At 41.2% G+C, this 25,160-nt stretch overlaps 1 protein-coding gene across 2 annotated transcripts; it reads right to left on the bottom strand.

Moving 5' to 3' along the window:
• Positions 1–930: 930 nt before the first annotated feature.
• STT3A (STT3 oligosaccharyltransferase complex catalytic subunit A) lies at positions 931–21,858 on the bottom strand. 2 transcript variants are annotated; one of them, XM_070400119.1, is made up of 18 exons: positions 21,797–21,858; positions 19,893–20,019; positions 19,142–19,202; positions 17,015–17,136; positions 16,364–16,509; positions 14,635–14,725; positions 13,481–13,587; positions 10,746–10,910; positions 9,377–9,557; positions 8,453–8,608; positions 7,179–7,270; positions 6,361–6,516; positions 5,934–6,122; positions 4,963–5,079; positions 4,743–4,845; positions 3,206–3,394; positions 2,309–2,424; positions 931–1,727 (listed from the first exon to the last, which is right to left on the bottom strand). In XM_070400119.1, the coding sequence occupies exons 2-18, from the start codon at positions 19,978–19,980 to the stop codon at positions 1,689–1,691; spliced, it is 2,118 nt and encodes a 705-aa protein (XP_070256220.1). In that variant the 5' UTR covers positions 19,981–20,019; positions 21,797–21,858; the 3' UTR covers positions 931–1,688. The 2 variants fall into 2 exon arrangements, with proteins under 2 accessions (XP_070256220.1, XP_070256221.1); XM_070400120.1 differs by lacking the exon at positions 21,797–21,858 and adding an exon at positions 21,758–21,778.
• Between the last annotated feature and the right edge of the window lie 3,302 nt (positions 21,859–25,160).

The raw sequence follows: 25,160 nt of genomic DNA, 5'->3' as shown, positions 1-25,160 counted from the left end.
CTACAGTGATAAGTTAAAGGGTTATCCCATATTACTATGGAGAAAGACCATTAATGATCCCTAAATGGTATTATTCATATTGGTAAAGAGAAATTTTAAAAAATAAAACAAGCCTCAGAATAACCTCTTTCAGTAGGGAGGAATTCTGTATATAAATCAAGTAATGTATTTACGTACAGTAAATCAAATATTGCATCAAAACTAAATCTCACACAGTTAAAGCACTTGGTATATAAACTGGTTTGGAAGGTTAAGTTTCCTGGGTACGTAAGTATACCTGAGCATACCCTCCAGGAGCACCATTTGGACTTATCTAAAAGCCATGTACTTGCTCCTGTTTCTTCAACAGGTAACACTAAACAGTTACCTTGTGTATTTTTTTAATGACTTATGGTTTATATACTTCACTGTATATGTCCTGTGTTGTAAGATACATACAGTGTCCTGCTGTATTGAACATGACTATTTATCCTGACATTAAATAATATCCATAGGACTACTGTGCTTTGAGTTAAAATTTTTAAGTTTCTCTTCCCCTTTATTGTAGTCAGGCTAGGCCTGCTCTCTAGGTACTACTGATAGCAATTCCTCCTTCTAACTTACTAGTATAGCTTATTTGGCAAGGACTTCAAAACCAGATTGTTGAGATTGTTAGTGGTATGGTACGTAATAATAACAAACAGAGACTAAGGGATAAAATAGCTCGCCTTAAATAACCACTAGAGTTTTAGTGCCTAAACTAAAGGAAATGAGCAAAGACACATTTACTATATCATGGATAAGTGAGAGTACTAAAGAGCTGGATTTCAAACAGATAAGCATGATTATATTTCAGCTGATTCAAAAATACCTATTGAACATCAAGTTGTATATATAATGTGGGAGGAGCCTCTTCCTCCACTGAGAATCAGAATAATAATAAACTCTGCCTTGAATCTTCAAAACTGCTGATTTATTCTCACTTGATTTATTCCTGCTAAAAAAAGAACGAAAAAAAAAGAAAAGAAAAAACCACCTAGCGAGTCCCAAAGAAGAGAGATCAGGTCTGGCTAGCCACCTTCTCTCCCTCATAAAGTTGGAGCTTCCAAGGATGAGATATGTTGAGAACAGAGACATGATGGCAACATCGCTGCCTTTCCTACCCAGAAATGGCACTCCTCTAGTCCCACATTTATTCATTCAATAGAAGTTTATTGAGCACCTACTATGTGCACAACATTGTGCTCAGTGCTGTAATTTTTGAAATGACAAAATTGTTTGTATATGTAGGATCTGACCCAGCCCTTGAAGTTTTCCTGACTTGATAAAGACAGTATGCCCCTACATAGCTGATTTAGGAAGCTAAAAACAGGGATGAGGCCTGCTTTCTGTCCTTTTATCAGCCCAGCATAAACTTCTGCCTTCCTCAAATCAGTCAAAAATAAAAACAAATAAGGCACATTAAAAAAAAAAAATTCCCTCCCTTTAATTGACCAAAGTAAAGCCATGACATTTCATTTGGTAACCTCTCAGAATTATAAAAAAAAAAATCATTGCATTTGGCCCAGCCCATATTACCCAGGGCAAAACTTCCAGACAATTCTAATCCCATCGTGCTCCGTTCTTATAAACTGCATATTTTAAAAACATCTTCAGCGTCCTAAACGTGACGCGCTCAGTGCGAAGCATATCAGAGCTGGACGTAATGTTTATGTCCTTGACAAGCCTCGATTATCCAGGTCCTTTACCTACAACATAAAGATGTCAGTTTAACATTACAATCAGGTCAATTTAGGACAGCTGCTCTACTGAGTTGGGTCACCCAGACAGGGAGGGATTACGTTGGATTCTCCTGCCCAGTTTGGTTTGTGACTAAATGAGCACTGGTTAGAGACTAGTTACCTCTGCTTAGCCTTTGAAATACCTCTGTGAGGAGCAGTTATAAATTATCTACCTTCCAACACATCAAGGTTCTCAATCTTTTCTTATGTTAGAGATATAACACACTTATGTGACTCTATGCCATAAATTCTTCAGTAGCTCGAAAGCACAAACACACACTTTCTCCACCCCACCCCCTGCCCCACTAAAGCCTGATAATCATTAAAAGGTCAAGTCCAGCCCCAAATGGAAATATATCACTGACAACATTGCCACAATAACAGCAGACTAGGGTGTTTTCTAAGAACAATCTAAATAAAAACAGTAAAATTCAGAGTGAATTGCAAGCTACTTTTCAGACATTAGAAATGTCCCTACTTTAGAAATATGTAGTCCACTTTTAGCACTAGAACCAATGTGCAAAGATGACAGTAAAACATCTGCTCACCTTATATATCCTTACTAGCCAGTGCTCTGTGGTATAAGCTTCCTCTAGGACATCGAGCTCAAAGTCTTTATTCCCAATCTCAGCATTCCGCACACGGTCAAAACCTGGTGGACGCTCTAGAAAGGGACAAAAAATGGGATACACTTCTACAGTGCAGATTTCCTAAGGAAATAGTAAATCAATTTGGTGAGTCATCTACTAACTGGAATGTTATTCCTCAGCCTGTAGTTTGTTTAGAAAGTAGGACCTGCAGAAAGGATGTTGGTAGTAAGGGCAAATCCAGTGTTACCCTAACTCAAGTCCTCTCCAAGTTGATGCTGCTGCTTATGTCTTCTAAGAGGGAGGAGGCTGACTTCCAAGCCCCTCTGTTCCTGAGGAGTGCTACACAGAGACCTCTGTAATACACTAATAACCCTTCCATGGATCAGAGAAAAACCTATCAGAAGTCAAGGGCCTGTATCCAGTTCAGAAATTGTCCCTAGTGCAGAACTAAGAAGTTGAAGTTAGAAGGAAAGACTTAACCTTAATTACTCTCGATGTATTTATCTAAAGAAACGAAAAGTCCTTTAATCTATCCCTCTTCATTCCTTTCTCCATTGCAGTTCCTTTTACTGAGAGACAATAAAAAGTAATGGGTAAAAGCATAGAATCTACAGCCAGATCACCTGAGTTTCACCTGACTCTGCCACTTATTATGTGATTTGGGGCAATTAAGTATCCCATTTGTACCTTAATTTCCTCATATATAAAATGGGAATATTAATATTTACTTTTTGGGCTATTGAGGGGATTAAGTGAGTCAAAAGATGTAAGGCACTTAGAGCCTCGCACATGAAAAGCACCCTGTGTTAGCTATTAATGTTACTATTGCTATTAATGTTGCTAAGAATCACTCACTGGCTTCTGTGTACACCTGTCCAAAGCGGTAGTAACACATCTTGTACATAAGGCAGTTGAGCAGCACCGGAGAACCCTCCCGGTCCACACGGAATTCCCCAGTTGGAGTATAATAATCATGCTCCTTGATATGTCTGCCTGTGTCTGTGCTCCCTCCAATCCGGACCATCCACAGAAACTTGTTGATGTCTAGGGAAAAAAAGAAAAAGAAAGAACTGCTGCATTACAAAGGTTGCTGGAGCTAAACCATCTAATGAAAAGCTCACTATTTCTAAGGAAATTCCCCAAATATTTTTCTAATAGGGAATGGCACCATTTAACTCATTTATAAAAACTGGAAAGACAATTTGTAGATAAAACATTTTCCCTCAAAATATACAGCTTGTCCTATAGATTACTAGACTGCTAAAATCCTATACAGTTGGTCCAGACTTAAGTCACAACTGAAATTAGGTCCAGGTATTAGCTGGGGCTGAGCTGTCCCATACAGTAGCTACTAGCCACATGTAGCTACTGATACTTGAAATGAGGCTAGTCCAAATTAAGATGTGCTGTAAGTATGAAATAGTCCAAAAACAAAACAAAGTGTGTAAAACATCTTGATTACATATTAAGTAATAATATTCAGTTAAATAAAATTATTAAAATTCATTTCCAGGGGATGTGGGGGAGGTAGAAGAAGGTATAAGGGGGGATAAATGGTGATGGAAGGAGACCTGACTTGGAGTGGTAAACTCAATGCAGTATACAAATGGTATATTATAGAATTGTACACCTGACACCTATATAATTTTATTAACCAGTATTTCCAAATAAATAGACTGGCCTTATCAGATAATTGTATTAAATAAATGGTCTTTAACAATATATAAAAAAAAGCAGTTGTAATAATGGGGGGAGTAATGTCACCCCAATAAATTCAATTAAAAAGTTAAGTAAAAATAAATAAATAAAATTCATTTCCCCTATTTCTTTTTACTTATTTTGATCTGGCTAACAGACATTTTAAAATGACTTATGTGGCCCCGGCTGGTGTGGCTCAGTGGTTGAGCATTAACCCCATGCACCAAGAGGTTGCTAGTTCCATTCCCCATCAGGGCACATGCCCAGGCTGCATGAGGCACAATATATATAAAACATTTTAAGCTGGGAGATTATTCTATGGCTTAAACCTACTAAAATACATTAAATCTTAAGTTCATTTCAGAAGCTTTATGTTGTGGTTGTGGAACTGCTCCTAGACCTTAAACAAGTATAGCATGCTGGACCTACATGAGAAATATTTACATTTACTTTCTACTTGTTGCCAAAAAAACCCAAAAAACTCAAGTTGCAAATACTTAGGAACTTCCCCAACTAAGAAAATATGTTAATCAGATACTTAGGAACTTCCCCAACTAAGAAAATATGTTAATAAGATACTTAGGAACTTCCCCAACTAAGAAAAGATGTTAATAAGGTAACAGAAAAATAGGAACGTCATCTAGTTTTCTTAGAATCTAGGCCCTACAGCCAGAAGTAGAATCTAGTACATTACCATCAGAGGAATACCCAGTAAGGCCTCCAAATATGACCAACACGTAGCTAACATCAAGCTCCCTCATGATCTCATAGGCTTTTTCTTCTGTGGATGCCATTGCCTAGAAAAAGACATGCACATTTCTCAGAACAAAATTCCAGGTCACCTGATCCCTCGTGGAGAAATACTTCCCACTAGACCCTGTGGGCCAAACACTCAAATGATCCCTTTACCTTACCTGCCCTACTCGAGAAATATGGGTATTATTCCACGTGTTATTGTCCACTAAAATCGTCCGATTGGCCATAGCTGTGATCTGGTAGCCATAATCCCACCATGACATGACCTTAGCATCCTGAAAGAAGTAATGGGAAATGAAAATAACAAGCTTCTCACTGCCTCCAAAAATCACATACAAGAGATGGAGTGGAAGGGCACCTGATAGGAAATCAGGCATGGCTAATTAAACAATTTCTTCACAAAATAATGCATGCAACAGAAATAAATCTTTGCATCTGGTCCTACATTGATATACAATCATGAAATCTCCGTGCAAATTATACAATCCAACATTCCTAATACTTTCATTGTAGATCACTTTTTTACAAACAAGTATAATGGAGTAGGAGGTATAGGGGACTGATCAATATTTCCAAATAGATTGGCCTCACCAGATAATTGTATTAAATAAATGGTCTTTAATAATATTTTAAAAATCAGTTATAATAATGGGGGGAAATACAAATCACAGGATATAATGGCAAAGGATTACAAAATTCTTAAAGTTTTGACTCTTCACGAATCTAACTCCGAAGTGCTATTTCTAATAGCTACTGCAAAGGAAATCACTTCAGATTCTCAGAGGTATAAAGCAAAATGTTAAAAGTAATTATCATTAAGTGATCACATTATGGAAAATTTGTCTTTTCTATTTGCTGACTTTTTTACAATGAACATGTATTATTTAGCTGTAACTTTTTTCTTCTTATATAATTGTGATAGTCCACCTCATGATAAAATCACCATCAATACCAGTAAGGATAGAAATCCTGAATTGAATGAAGGTGACCTTTAAAGCTCATTCAACACTAGAGTCCTATAGTTACAATTTCTCCAAGTTTTCCACCCATCTAAAAGCTTTGATTCACCATAACGTCAAATGTCTCCCCCTTTACCCTACCCACAACCCCACTTTTCCCAAATCTTTACCTCTGGAGTATTGTGACGAAGCCAATAGTACGCTTCTCGAAAATCATCAAAAATGATTCTACTGCCATCCCCACCACGAGCAGACAACACAATGGAGGGAGAAGAGTAGGCCTCACTGGTCACCCAGGTTGAATGAAAGGTGTAGGTAATGAGAAAGAAAGCCATGACCAATATCATCCCACTTGCCACCTAAACAAGGAAAAAATGTGTTATAAAACCAAATTAAATTTACACAACACAGAACAGCTTCTTACACACAGTCAATAATAAAATGAATCAAAGTAAGTCAGGGGCTGTATAAGTTAATTCTGACCACTTATGACAGTCCTCTCACTCCGTTACTCAAAAACAAAAACATATACAAACAAACATACATAGACACACACACAGTTTCCCAAGCCTGTTCTTAGTGTTGCTTTATACTCACTTCATTCTTAATAGGGTAGGTAGAATCCTGTTGCTTCTTGCTCTTCTTGTCTGGACGACTGATGTCTAGATTCTTCATGTAAGTGGACAGTACCTGGGAGACGCCAATGCCAGAAAGAATGCACATAACAGGCGCCAGCACCAGCATCAGACGCACCTAAGAGACAGGAAGCAAGATTACAGTCTCATCTGTGTTTTACAAATTACAGTTTTCAACCTATGCGTACATCACGACATTAATTTAGGGGTTTTTAACAAATATGACTTTTCAATGAAATAGAACAAAATAGAAGAAAAAATAATTGATAAATCTACAGTAGTATAAGTATATATTTCTTAACCTTCGTTTTTCAGTTATACATATATGTATATATGTATGAGAGTCCTGAGTAATAGTAACTATATTTCTTAACTATGGTTTGGGATCAAAAACGTGTGAGAAACAGTCTTGTTACAATATATAAAATCTCTCCTGTTTTAACAACTCAAAAAGCCTCCATCATCTCCCTTTTTAAGACATCCAGAAAGAGAAGGGAAGGAACCTGCCCAGGGTCACTTTCTCCAACAAGTGCAGAAGTGCCTCTCCCTAACACAAGGACCTGAATACAAGAAAGCTGGGCCCCGCAATCAGAATGCATGAGTGCTCACACCTTCCAGTGAAGGATCAACCTGTGAGCAGCTTTACAAGGCAGCCCTCGAATGCTCAGAGGGAAGAATGTGCACAATCATCAGAACTTTCTGAATCCTGCTATGCAGGAAATAAAAAAGCACCCAGAGTTAGGAATGAAAAGGTGTGCTAGGACTGAGGGAATTCCTCACCATGACAGCTGAAAAGTACATGCTGGTCACACCGTACATGATAATGAAAATCCGGGCATCCGACAGGTTGCTAAAGCAGTAATAGAGACCAACTACAAGAGTAAAAGTAAAAAGTAAGCAGCTAAAAAAACAATCATACATACACGGAAAGATGTTCACTACAGCACTCTTTAAAATAGCAAAAAATCAGAAACCACATAAATGTCCAACATTAAGAATGAAAATTATAGCATATTTTACTTATGAAATTAATATGCTACAATTAAAATACTGCTACAGAGATTATGGACCATTTGCCTTCTCCATTACACATCTCTGTAGTTTTAAAAAAGTTAACAAATGATATATCTTAAATATTATTTCTCTAAAACAATACTAAACAGATTATCATGATTCCTTATGAAATTAAAATAATCAGGGAAAACTAGCATTTAATTTTTATTCAATAAATAATTGGACAAATATACATCAAAATGTTAATAGTAGCAACAGATATGTGGTGAGAGCTGAAATTTTTAACTTTTTTCACTTATATATTTTTTACAATAGATAACTTAGTTTCATAGTGAGAAAAAAAATGTAAAAGTTATTTTACAAAATAAAAAAATTTTTTAAAAAGAAAGCCCAGTACAATGGGTAAATTCTAAAACATATCTGGATTGGCCGGAAGATACATTAGATCAGTGGTTCTCAACCTTCCTAATGCCACGACCCTTTAATACAGTTCTTCATGTTGTGGTGACCCCCAATTTCATTGTTACACATTGAACATAATTAAAGCATAGTGATGAATCACAAAAACAATATGTAATTATATATGTGTTTTCCGATGGTCTTAGGCGACCCCTGTGAAAGGGTCGTTCGACCCCCAAAGGGGTCGCGACCCACAGGTTGAGAACCACTGCATTACATGAAGAGGCTCTACAATCAGCCAGGCCCATTCTGGATTTCAATATTGCTGATTAATGGGGAGGACCCAGGGATGGGCATTGGGAGAGAGGTACACTAGAATTATTCACACACACACATAAACCCTGAATACAAATTTTCACACATAAATGAGCAGAAAACTGAGGTTCTGAACTTTCCTGGGTCTGCAACTATTCAATTCTAACATCTGCTCTGCTTCAGAAAAAAATGCTTAGCCATCATCCTCTGTACTGCACAGGGTAAGTAGGCAAAGAACAAACACAAGGATGAGGGTATTTTACTTATTTTGAAACAAATGGTGACCCTTACAAAGAAGGGCACCTTAGAACACAAGGCAGACAGACCTGGAAACATGAAGACAAGAAGCTGCAGGTCAAAATAGTATGAAGACCAGGTCGTAGGCTGATGCTCAGACACAGAAGCAATGATGGGGATGTTGTTCTTCGCATAAGAAGGATCCAGCAGTGAGTAGAAACGCCCCGTCCAGGGAGATATTTTTCCTGGCAGCAAAGAGAACAAATATTTCACAGTCACTCCTGAAACAGAGTAACATCTAATCCTAACTAATCACAACTTCTCATTCAATAGATTCTCTGAGACAGAAGGACTAGGTTTTTGTTTAAATGCCATCAATACCTGGAGAACTTCACTCCTTCCCTTTTTTCAAACTAGAACGTACTTTCATCAGTAAAGCAAGCAAAATAAAGTCAGGCTGTACATAAACTCAGACGGGAGGCAGAAGTGCTTCCTAGAAGGCCTTAGGCCAAATCTGGTCAAACCAAGGCCAACTCTACAAGTCAACTATGTCCTCTAGTGCTGCTCTGAATTAGACAATTCACAGAAACTTGGCAAATAAAATCAGCCTCTGAGAAGTGGGAGTGAGGAAAATGTGTAACTAAACTCCTGTGGTGTCATGCATACAGGATCAGATGAGCCCATGCTGTAGGGTTTGGCAAGCAATGTTAGGACTTCTCCCATCCTACCAACAGGAACCAAAAAAGGGAAAAGAAAAAAAAAAGAGAATAATTAGCAAGGTAAGATACGGTCCTTTGATCAAGTGTGACTCTTCTGAGATTAAGAGCTGCTCTAACAAGACATTCTTTGCTATGCTGAATCCAAACAGTAGGCTGCTGAGTGAAATAAAAGTTGAAGAAGTAGGACTTCATATGTTTATAATGAAAAGAGAAGTAGGAGAAAAAGAAGGAATCTTTCTTAACCCATATTTTTGGAGTTTACATTTAATACTAAAAGACATGAAGCTTTCCTACCTGTGAGCATGAGGAGAGTTCCCACGGTGAGAAGGACAAAGCCGACCAGGGAGATGACACTTCGAAAAAGAACTTCAAATTGCTGTGGGTTCAACTTGCTGCGCAGATAATCCACAAAGGCATGGATCTGGCAGAGGCCAAAGACCCCAAAGGCTGCCATGTGCTCTGATGAGAGGACAGGCTGTTGGTGAAAGCATAGGTATGAGAATAATGTTAGAAAAAGAATGGGTCCAGCCTAAACCTGAATTACCCTGACCTAATTCAGTGGGTCAAATGAGTTCTGAAGCCACCAAGGAACTAGGGACAATCTAGAGGAGGGTCTAATTCACCTGCTATATTTTCCAATATTTTCTATCACATCTCTGGCCTTTGCTCAGGCGATTCTCTTAGCCTGGATTGCAATCTTCTCATTATCCTAAAATTTGCATTCACTGAAATTCTCATCACTGAAGGCACAATGCAAATATCATTTCCCCCTAATCTGCCAAACTGAAATCCATCACGCCCCTCCACGTTCCTTGAACTTTAGATCTCTTCCATCACTTAACTTTAAACCACCTGTTCTCAAACTCTAGTAGGTATCATAATCATGGGAGGTGGTGGGGAGGAAGGAGAGATTGCTGAGCCCAACCCCAGTCAGTCTGTAGTGAGGCACCAGAATTTGCATTTCTAACGAGTTCCCAGATACTGCTGATGCTGCTGGTCCGGGAACTACATTCCAGAACCACATACTATAGACCGTAGACAGATGCATGTACTTCTTTCCCCCCAGCAAGATTGTAACTTCCTTAAAGACCAGGACCAATTTGTTACTTTTCACATTTCCCAGTGATTAGCAAACTGCATATAGGTGATCAGTAAAAAAATACTTGCTGACCTCTGAATAAGGATTCTACTTTCATGAGACTGACATGAGAAACCACACACACCATACTGTTTAGATTTAATAGTTGCCTCTTAACTCTGGAGGGTAATGTGGCTAAAAGGTTTGTGCTCTGCTTCCTGAAATATTTTTGCTTAGGCCTCTTTAAGAAGTTTAGGGATCATTATCATTAAATGGTGTCATTATCATTAAAAAGGATTAGGAATCATTTTGATCACTTACATCAAGGCAGCTCGGCCAAAATACTTCTCCTCTTCCTACAAACCTAAGCCAAATTAACAGTCAAACTTCATGGAGCAAACATTAATGAACTCCTGGAAGGAGAGTTTAATGACTAATGATTCTGTTACTTCAGTTAATACCAGCAAGCCAAGGTGAGACCTGTGAATAAGTCTTACTCTCCTCACCAAAATCCAAGATAAATCAATCTAGTGGAGCTGGTTAGAACAAGTAGAAGCTAAAAATCCCACTCAGCCTAGAGCTCACCTGGAAACCCACAAAGGAGATCTGCATGGAAAGAATGGTGCCCAGGCAGTAGACAGTGCAGTAGGCCACGTAGATCCGGTGGGAGAAGCGTCCCGTGAGCATCAGCACCAGCACATGGAGCGGGATCAAGTTGATCAAGAACACATAGCCTCCCCATGAAGAGACCTGTGACGGGATGAAAGAGAACAGTTCCTCTGAGCACTCCTCCTCCCACCACCAGCACACCTTGGGATATTACCTGTGACCTTTTTAAAGAACATAATCTTTATAATAACTAATAAACTTTATTTATGCCAAGTGGCTTAGAGAGTTTAAATAACTGATTTCTTTAAATAGGAAAATCGAATTCACACCCATTGCTATAACTCAATCCCCTATTCCCTATGGCTCCTGACATCAAAATCACAAAACAAGAGGCACCCAACCTTCAGGGCTACTCTAGATGCAAGCTATTTTAAGTTCACATGGAGAACTTAGGGATACATGGGAAACATGAGCAAGTGGAAGCAGTTATAGGAAGAAGTCTAAGAGTATATGTAAAATCAAACAAATATAGATATATAAAAAACGTAAGGGGAACATATCAGAAAAGAGAGTTGGCCAACCAATATGCACCCAAAGAAAATACGGTATCTGGAAAACTTTAAAAATTAAAACATCTCTATCTTGCTATTATATAATCGACATCCATGCCTGCCTTGGGTTAGTCTTTGTATGGATACAAGAGACAGTAAAGACTTCTAGCTTCCGAGAGACCAAGATGGCGGCGTAGGTAAACACCGGAGACCGCTGCCGCAAACAACCATTTCAAAAATACAACTAAAAGACTGAACGGACATCACCCAGAACCACAGGAAGGCTGGCTGAAGAGAGACTCTACAACTAGAAGGAAAGAGAACAGCAAATCGAGGCTCAGAGGCGGCGCAGTGTGGAAAATACAAAGGTACCGAGGTGCGCGCGCAAAGCGGGCTGGTGGCTGAGGGCGCGGTTGTCGTTTTCGGTCGGGAGTGAGTCTCAGACTCTGGGCTCCAGATCCGGGCGAGTCTCTAGGGACCCAGACTCAAACGGGAGAAGCGGGATTATCCGGCATCAGTTGGGACCTGAGGGCAGCTTTCTCTCCGAGGTTTGCAGCGGCTGCCGGGGTTCTGAGAAGCAGAGCCTCTGGGAACGGGACTGAGCGTGGCCATAACTGCTCCCTCCGCCCGCCCTGTGGATCCCGCCCCGCCCAAAACCTGCGCACAGCCATTTGCCGATCGCCTCAGGCAAAGGCTGGATTAGCACCTCCCCAGAAGGCAGACGTTTTCCACACAGCCGATTTCCACAGCCAGCCGGCCTGGTGGTCAAACCCCTCTAGTGTTAACTACAACAATTAAGGCTTGGCTAGAACAAGACTGCGCACAGAGACCACAAGGGGGTGCACCAAGAAAGCATAAATGATGCGGAGACAAAAAAACATGACAGAAATGGAGGATATGGAGCTAAGAATCGCAATTTTGAGGGCTTGCCATAAATTTGTGCAGAGCCTCACGAAAACTAATGAGACCCTCGATGCTACGATAAAGAAATTAGAAAGTAAGCATACACGGACTGAAATAAAGAATATTATACCCAATAGCAGACCAGAGGAGTACAATAATCAAACCAAAGATTCGACAAAAAACACCCAATTGGAAAAGCAAAATGAAAAAAGAATCCGAAAGTGTGAAGATAGTGTAAGGAGCCTCTGGGACAGCTTTAAGCGGTCTAATATCAGAGTCATTGGAGTGCCAGAAGATGAGAGACAGCAAGATATTGAAAACGTATTTCAAGAAATAATGGCAGAAAACTTCCCCCACCTGGTGAAAGAAATGGACTTACAGGTCCAAGAAGCGCAGAGAACCCCAAACAAAAGGAATCCAAAGAGGACCACACCAAGACACATCCATTAAAATGCCAAGAGCAAAAGACAAAGAGAAAATCTTAAAAGCAGCAAGAGAAAGAGGCTCAATTACCTACAAGGGAATACCCATACGACTGTCAGCTGATTTCTCAACAGAAACTTTGCAGGCCAGAAGGGAATGGCAAGAAATATTCAAAGTGCTGAATACCAAGAACCTACAACCAAGATTACTTTATCCAGCAAAGCTATCATTCAGAATTGAAGGTCAGATAAAGAGCTTCACAGATAAGGAAAAGCTAAAGGAGTTCATCACCGCCAAACCAGTATTATATGAAATGCTGAAAGGTATCCTTTAAGAAGAGGAAGAAGAAGAAAAGGTAAAGATACAAATTATGAACAACAAACATGCATCTATCAACAAATGAATCTAAGAATCAAGTGAATAAATAACCTGATGTACAGAATGAACTGGTGATTATAATAGAATCAGGGACATAGAAAGGGAATAGACTGACTATTCTTGGGGGAAAAAGGGGTGTGGGAGATGCGGGAAGTGACTGGACAAAAATCATGCACCTATGGATGAACACAATGGGTGGGGAGTGAGGGTGGAGGGTGGGGTGGGAGCTGGAAGGAGGGGAGTTATGGGGGGAAAAAAGAGGAACAAATGTAATAATCTGAACAATAAAGATTTAATTTAAAAAAAAAAAAAAAAAAAAAAAAAAAAAAAAAAAAAAGACTTCTAGCTTCCATTCCATAGTCTCAAAGCCCAAGAGCTACTTCCAATTTTAAACAGTTGATCCCAGTGGGTATTCGGACATAGGGAAACTTGTAGAAGAAAGAAGTGAAAAGTTACCATGTAGAAATAAGCAAGGGCACACTTGGCTGCCCAATAGATGGAACCAGTCTTTACTGCTTTGATCCACATGTAGTAAGTGAGTAGCATGCAAAAGATGGCAATTCCTGCAGAAAGAATGCAACAAAAAGTCAATAAAGGGCCATACTGGCATAATTTTTAAGAATACCACTCTGGAACAAACTGCCTGATTCATATCTCAGATCTACTACCCATTTATAGCCTAATTATTGTGCCTTTCCTTGTACTAATCAGTCCATAATAGTATCTACTTCATAAGTGTTGTGAAGACAAACTTACTAATTGCATGCTTAGAACAGTACCTCGCACACAGCAAGCACTCAGTGAGTGTTGGCCATTATCATTACTATTCTTTCCAGGTACTAAATTCCCTGCTAGTCCTAAATATATCCCACACATCCTGCATTTCCATCTTACCACAGCAGATCCCTCTTCCCTGACCGCCCCTCTTTAATATGCCTGTTGGAAGTGCGAGCCTCAGGGTCCAGTTCACCTAAACTACTTCCAAATAGCCAGATTTGGTTCCCAAATCTGAATTAATGTTTCCTTTAACTACATTCCCAATGTACTCTGTTCAAATTACTCTCTTGGCACACAATACTATTTGCTTGTTACTAGTTATTTTTATAGGTCCATACTATATTTACCTTCCTTCATAAAATACAGGCCAACATAATTTCATTCATTATCTATCTCTATAATCTTATTCATTACTATCTTTATAATACCTAACACTGCTTTCCCAATAATACTCAATAAACACAGGTTGAATTGAAAATATGTAGTAAAAGTCATTATAGTTTTAAGAACATCCATGCCACTCATCTAGGAAAATGAAACAAGTAAATAATGTTAAAACAAGTGTGCCATTCAACACTAAAAATTGACTCTACTTATAAGTCCAGAGATGAGTCAAATGCCTTACAGAAGAAAAATCGCCAGCTACCTTTCTACAAGAGGACAGGAAGAGAATATAAACTTTTCTGAGATCCTTTCCTGCCTATTTCTAATCTTGCCCAGATACCATTTTTGCTATTGCTAAATAATAGATATGAATCCAGGTTCTACTGCACATCATGAAGTTCCAGGGGGAAATGAAGTGGACAGACCTTCCTTGGCATTTTCAGTCTTACCTTCATTGTCATAGGAACCAGCTACAGATCGGGAGATGTACCCAGGAACTACAGCAATCATGGCAGCAGCAAGAAGTCCAGCCCCCGCATCCTGTGAGGAAAGAAGGGCAACAGGAAGTTAACACCAATACATCTCTGAGAGAGGAGAAGAGAGGATCCACTAGTCCAGTGGTCGGCAAACTCATTAGTCAGCAGAGCCAAATATCAGCAGTACAACGATTGAAATTTCTTTTTTTTCTTGTTTTTCTTTTTTTTAAATATATTTTATTGATTTTTTACAGAGAGGAAGGGAGAGGGATAGAAAGTTAGAAACATCGATGAGAGAGAAACATCGATCAGCTGCCTCCTGCCCACTCCCTACTGGGGATGTGCCTGCAACCAAGGTACATGCCCTTGACCGGAATCGAACCTGGGACCCTTCAGTCTGCAGGCTGACACTCTATCCACTGAGCCAAACCAGTTAGGGCTGAAATTTCTTTTGAGAGCCAAATTTTTTAAACTTAAACTATATAGGTAGGTACATTGTTATTAACTTAATTAGGGTACTCCTAAGGCTTAGGAAGAGCCACACTCAAGGGGCCAAAGAGCCGCATGTGGCTCTCGAGCCGCAGTTTGCCGACCACTGCACTAGACCATTCTGTTTAACATAAGCTCAGAGAACAGTCCAGCACTTTCACAGGTAAATGTGATGCTAGAAATGTTCACAGCACAAGACAGCTAAAACTTCACACCAACTCCCCATGATGATACCAAGTCTGAAACAGAACACATATGCTAAGGACAGACAAATCATGTAAGCTGTCAGACATCAGACACTGGCCGAGTGGGCTGTTTGGCTGGTGAATCCCCAGGCTTATGAATCCCTACCCCTAAGAGTATCTGTGACACTGCAGGAACACCAGTCACACCTCTAAAAGCTATGCAAGTACAAGCAAAGGAAGACAATTATTATTTGAGCTAAAAAGCCAACAGAGCTAGGTGATATTCTATCTGAACTAAAGAGTCTAGGAGCTTAGATAATCAAGCTGCAATATCACCAGGCAATCTGTGAGTTCGAGAGAGGGGAACAACAAAATGTAACTGATACCCAAAGTGAGGAAGGACTTGTCCATTAATAAGAGTCAAATTTGAAACAAGTGCAGCAAGGAAAGCATGAAAAGGCTTCCAAACTAAACTCGAGTTTCCCAAACCCTCCTACTAGGTTAACACCTCTCAAGTATCTCCCCCGACACCATAGCCACGAACTAAGAATAGCCTAAAAGAGCCAGGGTCAGCGATGCAGAAACCTAGAAAGAGACGCAGTATTACGGAGTCTCCTACAGAAGCCAAGTGGTTTAAGAATTTTAAATCTTTTTTCAAAAATCAACAAATAACTGCTAAAGTGTTCATTTTTAGTAGGAAGAACTAACCACCTTTGAATATGTCCTATAGCTGTTTTTCCTCTCCTTTGGAGTGTGAGGACTTCACACCTCACATTTTAAATGTTTTTCCTCCTTATGGAACAATTTACATTTGACCTTCAAATGTTCTCTTTAAAGGACAAACAGTTGTTAATGATAAGAAACCACATATTCTAGGGAGGAGCTGGAATGAACCAATAATGCAGCACAGCAAAAGCTGTCTTTAGCCTCTGGCTCCCTGCTAAGGTTCAGTCCCCCACCCACTGCCACTGACTACAGAGGTTCAGCAACATTCATTCCCAAGCCTCCTGTCACCACAAATCCTTCACCTTGAGCTCTTTGGTAAGGTGGTACGTGACGATGGTGGTGAAGGAAGAGAAGAGAGGGGCCAGGAACACACAGACATTCCGAATGTCGATGGTGATGTGGAAAAAATGGAGTACATGGTAGATTGCAGCAGAGGTGATCATTAAGCCTGTAACAGGAAGAAGAAACCCCATTAAGTTCTCTATAATAAAAGCATAATATGCTATTTAGACCGGACAGCTGAACGACCTTCTGGACAAAGCCGGGGCTGTGAGGGCCGAGGCAAGCTGCCGCCGCTGCAAGGACCAAGCCTCTTGCACGAATTTTGTGCATCGGGCCTCTAGTCCTAGGATAAAGCCCTTTAGGGAAAATGTAAGTATCAATAAAGTGACAACACAGGTCTTAACAAACCACCAGAAATACCACGACAGCAACTACAATAGGCTTATATTTCTCTCTCAAGGATTCAGTCAGAAGTCCAGAATTTATGAAGAACTACCCACGCCCACTCTCCCATATATGTTCTCCTGTCTATATAAGATCCACTTTTAGGAATCTGCAATCAGAATGAAATGACAAGTGTCATAAAATAAAGATATTAGAAATAAAATGAATTGTTCCATAATATACAAATACTTATTACCGTTTTTTAAAAAGAATCCTCTTTCACTTACCTGGGTAAATCGTTCCACCAATGATTCGGCCCAATGGGTACCAGGCCCGGTCATCAAACCAGTTATGGAATTTATAAAACCCCTCCTCAGCAAGGAACCGGGTAGTCCGATAATTAAAGTACCTACAGCAAGGGAAAAAGGATCCATGTCTTTTCATACTCAAATACTTGTACCAATTTGCAGTAAATTTTGCTCCTCAGGTTATACCACTGAGAAACTTATCATTACTCTAATAAAAGTCAGTTTGCTACCAAAAATTATGCCAAGCATGAAAATCATTTTATGCTCCTGTAAGTCTCATTTGTAGTTCCATGCTTGGCTCAATTAAAGCACTGCTTCATAAGGAAGTGCAGCTAAAGCCTAACATGCTACTAACACTCTCTAGCAGGGCACTCCATCAGGCTAGCGTGTCGTAGGCACCGCCACAAGTCAGAGAGGTCAAGCACCCAAAAGGCAAAACAGCTGAGCTGTGGGCACCAATAAATTTGGCAGTGACAGGAACATGAAAGAGAACATTTCCATACTACGTACAAGGACACATGGATAAGTTCAAGTGATGGGCATTTCTAAAGATGGTGGTTTAACACCATCTGCAGAATGAACATTTTTTAACCCGCTCCATAATACAAACTTCTTAATTCTCATGTTATTTAAAACAGTTCTAGCCAGAACCGGTTTGGCTCAGTGGATAGAGCGTTGGCCTGCGGACTCAAGGGTCCCGGGTTCGATTCCAGTCAAGGGCATGTACCTTGGTTGCGGGCACATCCCCAGTGGGGGGCATGCAGGAGGCAGCTGATCGATGTTTCTCTCTCATCGATGTTTCTAACTCTATCCCTCTCCCTTCCTCTCTGTGAAAAAATCAATAAAATATATTTTTAAAAAAACAGTTCTAAATGCCACCTTCATAGGAGTGTAAAATGTAAATTACATAAAAATGTTTGATATAAAACGCTTAGTGTTATCCATGGAAAGACACAGTTCTTTAGGTCCAAGCTATGTGACCCCTTCTCTTAAGTTTCTCCCTTAAAAAGAAATTTTTTAAAAGGCAAAAAAGATAAATAAATAAATAAATGGAATTGTTTAATTGCTAAAGATAATCATGACTAATCATCATTCCTGCTCACCCCTCTCATCCTATTTCCTCTTTGATCAGTCAAGTTTTCACAGCTAAAGCAGAAGTGGCAGAAATCTCTATCCTGTTTCTTGCTAATGAATGTCATTTTGGTAACTGTCAAAGAGACAGAAGGGCTCAGGGTAACAGGCAGTCAACATGTGTCAGAAATGTGTCCTTTGCCTACCAGAGTGAGGCGGAAAAAGTAAAAGTTAGCGTGAATAGGTCTGGACTAGTGTCACACCCAGGGCCTCAATTTTCTGCTCTGCAAGAGGAAATGTCAAATCACAAGATCTTTAGTCTCTTCCAGCTCTATGACTACAGAGCAGATATTCTTGCTTTCCCTGACATCTCAACTCAATGCTTGCAAATTTACAAATTTACAAATATATGCAGGAGCATTTTGAATCAATGCTCCATAAGCTGAATAGGCTATGTTTAAGATACCAATATTTCAAGAACCTATGATTCTAGCTCTCTGAATTTTAATTAAGCCTTAGGCAATATAACATAATGACTTCAGTGTCTAGAGACAGACAAACCTAGAGTCAAAGCTTGGTTCTTCTACTTATTACACTTGTAAACCTGAATTCTCTCTCCCAGCTTCCTGTCTTATTTGTGAAAAGGAGATAAAGTACTACCTCCATCTCATAGGGCTGTAGTTAGGTTTTAGAGATAATCCATGAAACAGTGCTTGGAACAAAATGAATGCTCAATAAATGTATTTCACCTGTATCTTTTTTATTTAAAACAAAATCCCTAATCAAATTAAAGTGATAGGCGGGCATATCAGTAATGTCTTACATTTTTTATAAGTTTAAGAGACTCACTTGATTAATTCTAACAGAAATGTTTCAAAAGAAGACAATTATATCCTTTGGAAAACTTGAGCAGTTTCCCCCCTAAATGTGTAGAAAACACATCCCCATCACTAAGAACTGACTGAAATGTGAATTTGAAACCCATGAACCTGAATGCTTCTCAAAGAAAATACCGGACCAAGCAAATGTACTCACGGATCAAACTCGTGGATGACACTTTCAAATCTCAGGACAGCAAAGAGACGAGTGGAGAATGCTGCAAATACCAGAGAATTAATATTTCAATGGTAATGTGCCATGAATAATAATAGCAGACAATAGAATTTTAAAGATAATATTATTATCCAGCACAGATGTCACAGAAATATAAAATGACCCCTGAATATTTATCCATCCCTCCCACATAAAATAAAGAGAAGTTCACTTTCTCCTGACAATCACACCTACATTTTCCATTTAGGCAGGACACCTTTAACTAGTTCCCATCAATGCCTCTAATAACGCATCCACCTATTAACGCTGCACTCAACTTACATGGTCATCATCTATATATGTTGAGTTCCCCACAACTAATCTTAACTTTGGAGCAAACTAAGAGGTAAGGCAATCAAGACTATACTTACAACTCATAAAAAGCTAAAATATCTAAAGACAGCAATACTAAGGTAGGCAACCAAACTGTCTTTTTGAAAATTCAGTACCCAAGGGTCCTCAGCATCTCTTTCAGCCCTATGGGAAAATAGAACGAGCACAGCATGCTCCCCACTCTTTCCCAGAGGAGTCCTTTTATAACACTTGTTCTTTTGCCTTCATAAAATTATACTGATGGAGGACAGTAAAAAGGAACACATTCTGCTGAAAAGAATAAGAAAGCCATTCTTGATTTTTTTTTTTCAAGATTTTCTCCTTTCCATCCCCCAAAGAAAGAGTGCCCATGCACACTCACACAACACAGCAGCCATGGACAGAATGAGAAGCTTCAGCAGCGTGTCCTGCTTCTCATAGGACAACCGCAAAAATCCCAGCTTAGTCATCTTGACATCGATGGGTGGCAACAGATGACACTCAAGTAGCTGAAATGGAAAAATCAAGACCATAGGATATTGAACACCTTCCATTTACCCAATTCACTGTTTCACCCTATTTTATGGCGGCAGACACACATAAAGGAGACAGGACCTACAGAACACACCAGAGAGGGTCAGGGCTAATACTAATGCCGGAGTCTTGCCCGAATTACGGTCCACTGGCAAGGAAGTTGGCACAAGTCAGGTGTATGTGTTAAGACTGAAAAGGAATGATTAGACCTGTCACCGTAATTCCGTTTCCCACTTCCTCACAGCTAACAAGTGCATACACAAAACTGGCAACAGTGTGGTACAACAAGTGTACAGAGAAAACACAGAAATAGAAAAATGGGGGTTGGAGGAAGAGATGTACAGAAAATAGAAAAAAAAATTGGAAACAGAGAAAAAACTAATTACAAGGAGAAAGAGCATTCAAGAAGAGGCAGGAATGTCTGAAAGCAAGCAAGGGATGAATAGTGAGTACAGAAGTGAACGTAGAAAGCAGAGAAATAGAAGCCTGACTGAGTCAGCTCAATTTGCAGGTCCAAATTTCGGTTTCAACTGACTGGCTGGCTAGAGCTTCCCTCTGTTCCAAGGATCAGTGACTGCAGGGTCAACTAAAAGAGCACGGCTGATCGCAGGTATTCTTATTAAACCACAAGCTGGTCCAGGGCCCGGCGATCAAGAACACAACAATAAAGGATATGCAACACAGTCCAAGGCTGCAGGGGGGTCAAAAGGAACCTGTGCTTCTCTTGATCCCCCCACCCCCTTCAATTATTACTAGAGGAAAGGGGCGGGGGGAATACACTGGACTGCGTGGAAGGCATGAAGAATCGTATGTTCCTAGCTCAACAGTGAGAAACCAAGCATCTTTTCCATAATTAACCGTCAGAGGTGCCGTTTTACACGGGCTTAATGATAATCGCAGGGGAAAGCCTTATCTTGCAATCAAGAAGAAACACCTAACTCCAGGAAGTCAATATTCCAGCCACATCCCTCCGGTTCGTATTTGCTTTCTGGAACGCCTGAAACAAAAGACTTAACTGCTACCGAGTTGACATGACCCCCACCTGGAAGAGTTTGAGAGCGGAAAGGAGGGCAGCAGATCCTCTGCCTGAAAGCTGAGCACAGGGGCTGGTAACCCAAGGCAGGACCTCGAGGGAGCTCTCGCTGTGCTGCCCTCCGATCGTTTCCCAACAGCCTCGAGCAAGGAAGAGCAAAGGCGCTTCACCTAAGCGCTCCGCACCCGTTCTCCCCAACGTGCCTGCAAGCCGGGCACCCTCGTCCCACCCCGGTTACAGTTCCGGAGACAGCAGCCCCCCCCCCCCGGCCCCCGTTCGCTTGCACCCTTCCCCCGCCCCCCACGCACGCCTTCACTCCCCTCCTCCCCGGTCCACTCACCCCTGCACCCGTCTCCCACCCTCACGGGATCGAAACCTCTGACAGCCCCACTGCGAGACAACCGCCAGCTCAGCAGCCTGAGCGCCTTCCCCCCCAGGATCCCAGCAACTCCACGCACCCCCTGCCGGAGTGCACCCGCTCCCCAGACCTGCACATCTTTCCATTCCCGGTGCACCCCACCAGCACCAGCACCAGCACCAGCACCAGCACCAGCACCAGCACCAGCACCACGCCCCACGCCCCCTCCTCCACGCTCGCCGGTCTGCCTCCGATCCCCACCTCCGCACTCGGAGCCCCACCTTCGGCACTTCCTCAATCCCACCGACGCCCTGGGCCGCACCTGCCACTATCCTCCAGTTCTATCCCGCGGCCTTCTCACCTGGCCGGCGTTGCTCGGGAATCCGCTCAGCTCCCACGGCCATCCGCTCAGCGGCGCACTCAACCCTGGCAGAGGCCAGGTCCGCCTCCGGGACGGCTCCCCATTGGCTGGCTCCGGGTCCACCCGCCACTTCGGAAGGATGATAGGGTCGCGGAACTGTCTGTCAGACCCAGAGGCGGGAACGAGGCCGCGCTCGCACTTCTTAAATGGGCAAGACAGAAGTCACTTAGCATCCGGGGGGCGGGACTTTGTGCTCCCGCCGAGCTGTGATTGGCCTGCTGCTGAGAGCGAGAGCGCCGAGAGAACGTGCTCAAGGCAGTTAGGTTGAGGGCCGAGGAGTGACGTGTCGGTCTGCGGACCCGCGAGGCAGCCGTGGGGTAGGGACGGCGCGGCCCGTTGACCTCAGCCACGTGACCAGAAGCGGAAACGACGCGAAGGAACAACCTAAACACACAGGTATCTATTTCTTGTATTTGTTTTCCACTTTCATAGATTTTTTTTTTTCAAGTAACTTTTTCAGAAAAGCTGAATGGAAAGCAAACCGTGCTTTTATTTTGTCTTTAGGCATTAGCATAGCGAGGTTTAGAATTATAGGAACAGAACTGGGACCATCCTAATCCCCCCCCCCCCGCACACAGGAGCACAGGCGTTTTTAAGGCATTAAAGTTTTACCTGGAGTTGTTCTGGCGAAGTCTGCTGCCAGTGAGTCACGTTCCTTTGTAGGTAACCTGTTTTTCTCTGGTAAATTATTTTTCCTTGGAGACCCCATTTATGGAGGTTTCCCGCCCCCCCCCCCCCCTTTCATTTTTCCTGCTGTGCACTTGTCCCTTTCCATCTGCAAACTCCAATTTTCACCATCAGTCCCGGAAGTTTTTTATTTTAGTCTTCATGTTTGCTTGTTTTCTGAAGTTGCTGTGAGACAAATGGATTCCCGATTCTTGGATACCTGTGTGATTCTTACCCTTTTCCATATCTTGATCCCTTTGCTCTACATTTTCAGAGATTTCCACGGTTCCATCTTGCACTTCTCTCATTTAGCCCCCTCGGTGTCACTTTTATCAGCCATCTCATTTTATGCCCATAACTGCTGTCATTTGCAAGAACGTTCCTGTGTTGTCCCTTTTTCACACCAGTCTGTTCCTATTTCATTGATGCAATATAGCTTACAACATTAATGTGAAGGTAGTTATTCTAATTTTTCAAGTGCCTTTATTTCTAGAATCACATTTCTCCCAGGGACAGGTGGTGTTCTGTGTATTTGGTGAAAGCTCCTGAGACGATTTTGAGGGTGATCTCTGGTTAAGAATTACTCATCTAAATGGTCAGATGGTCACTACTTTCCCCGTCGGTCTGCAAGCACTACAAAACACCTACATTTGAAATCAGGGAATGGGTAAAATAAGAATGAGGCTGAACAGGCAGCCTCATCTCTCATCCTGCTCAAAGATTCTAAATCCCAGTGTCTTATTCAAGCTGAGACCTGTGGAAATAGTAGCTACCTGTTTGAACATGCTTTTAAAAATGCTGCTTGATCGCCTGGCTGGTATGGCTCAGTGTCATCCCATGCACCAAGAAGTCACTGGTTCAACTCCTGATCGGGGAACATGCCTGGGTTGCAGGCTCCATCCCTAGGAGGGGGTGTACAGGAGGCAGCCAATGTTTCTCTCTCTCTTCCTAAAAAAAACCAATAAAAATATACTTTAAAAAATGTGCTTGATCACTTTTGTCTCCTTCACTATACTGTTAGGTCCAACTGGGCAGTTATCCTATATTTCTGGTTCATCCTTGAATCCAGTGCCTGACAGAGAAGGCACTCAAATGCTTGTTATATGCTTAAGTCAGCTATTCTGCTCCTTGAACCTTTTACTAGGTCTGTGGACTCATTTTAGGTCCCTACAAAATATTCTACTGATAGAGCTATCGCTCACATTGTTAAAAAAAAAAAAAAGCCTAAGTTATACTGATCTAAAGTCAGCTTCCTTTCTATTTCTGTAAGTCATGTAGCATAGACTTGTTAATGGGGGGCTCAAGATGACTGCTAGACTAAAGGTCTCTTCCATTGTACTGATGAACTGATAACCTTTACCAGGGCCATCTCAGTACAGGTAGACACATGAGTATAGAAGCTGAATAAATATCCTACTTCTATAATCAGAAAATAAGTAAAAGTGGGCGAAAAATGAAAAGACAGTGAACAGGCAATTATAGTTGCCCTTTTGTTCCCTGATGTTATCCCTTTAAGGTGGTTAACAAACCTCTAACCTTTAGTCGCTCTCTTCTTTGTCCCAATTCCTCTTAAACTTCACCTTGGCCCATAACAATGTAAGAGCAATTAACAAGTCAGCTCATAAATATGTTCATTTAAGTTTCCAGCAGACTAACCTACCCTCCCCAGGTCTGAAGCATCCAGTTTCTAATTCCTCCAGAGTTGCTACAATGGACAACTCAGCTCTAGGCAGGATAAAAGGGTAGTGTTTTGAACCCCATAGACCTGTCCAGGCTGTGATGTCTGTACCCGAGGAGAGCTTTTGTGAACATGATTCCTTAGATCAGGGGTCCTCAAACTACGGCCCGTGGGTCACATGCAAATACAAATATTGTATTTGTTCCCGTTTTGTTTACTTCAAAATAAGATATGTGCAGTGTGCATAGGAATTTGTTCATAGTTTTTTTTTTTTTTTTTTTTTTTTTTTTTTTAATATATTTTATTGATTTTTCACAGAGAGGAAGGGAGAGAGACAGAGAGTTAGAAACATTGATGAGAGAGAAACATCGACCAGCTGCCTCCTGCACATCTCCTACTGGGGATGTGCCCGCAACCCAGGTACATGCCCTTGACCGGAATCGAACCCAGGACCTTTCAGTCCCCAGGCCGATGCTCTATCCACTGAGCCAAACCGGTTTCGGCCATAGTTTTTTTTTTAAACTATAGTCCGGCCCTCCAACGGTCTGAGGGACAGTGAACTGGCCCCCTGTTTAAAAAGTTTAAGGACCCCTGCCTTAGATCCTACTGGTTACATGATTAAAACATGCTGATTTTCATTTTTAGTGATTACCAGAATTTCTGTTGTAGATACAATGCCACAGGCCTGACTTCTTGATAACACCCATAAAACTGCAGATTCCTCGTTTCCAATCGCTTAAACTTGTAAGCATTTTCTATCGCAAGACATAGTGCTGGATAAAATCGAGGGCCTTCATCCACTCAACCTCCCTCACCATTCTAAACTAACACTAATTTAGTTAATACACATACAAATTTCTGGCAGCAGAGATGTGGCCACTTAAATAACAGCGACTTGTAAAAACTTAAACTAATCTTAAGGCAATCAGTGATCGGTTGCAAGCTGATAAAATACCGAGG

The sequence above is a fragment of the Myotis yumanensis genome, unplaced genomic scaffold (genome assembly GCF_028538775.1).
Source record: "Myotis yumanensis isolate MYYU_CA2020_CCGP unplaced genomic scaffold, mMyoYum1.0.hap1 SCAF_19, whole genome shotgun sequence".
Classification (NCBI taxonomy): Eukaryota; Metazoa; Chordata; class Mammalia; order Chiroptera; family Vespertilionidae; genus Myotis; species Myotis yumanensis.
Note: the sequence above shows the minus strand (reverse complement) of the source record. Positions and strands in the feature narration are given on the sequence as shown.

Bases quoted from the DNA above. Each gene is read 5' to 3' on its own strand.
- STT3A (XM_070400119.1), bottom strand. From the start codon at position 19,980: ATGACTAAGCTGGGATTTTTGCGGTTGTCCTATGAGAAGCAGGACACG. The intron at 13,588-14,634 runs GTAAGACTGAAA...TTCTTTCTGCAG, and splicing joins TGGTTCCTATGACAATGAAG to GAATTGCCATCTTTTGCATG. The intron at 2,425-3,205 runs GTGAGTGATTCT...GTCCCTTTCTAG, and splicing joins ACAGGTGTACACAGAAGCCA to AGCGTCCACCAGGTTTTGAC.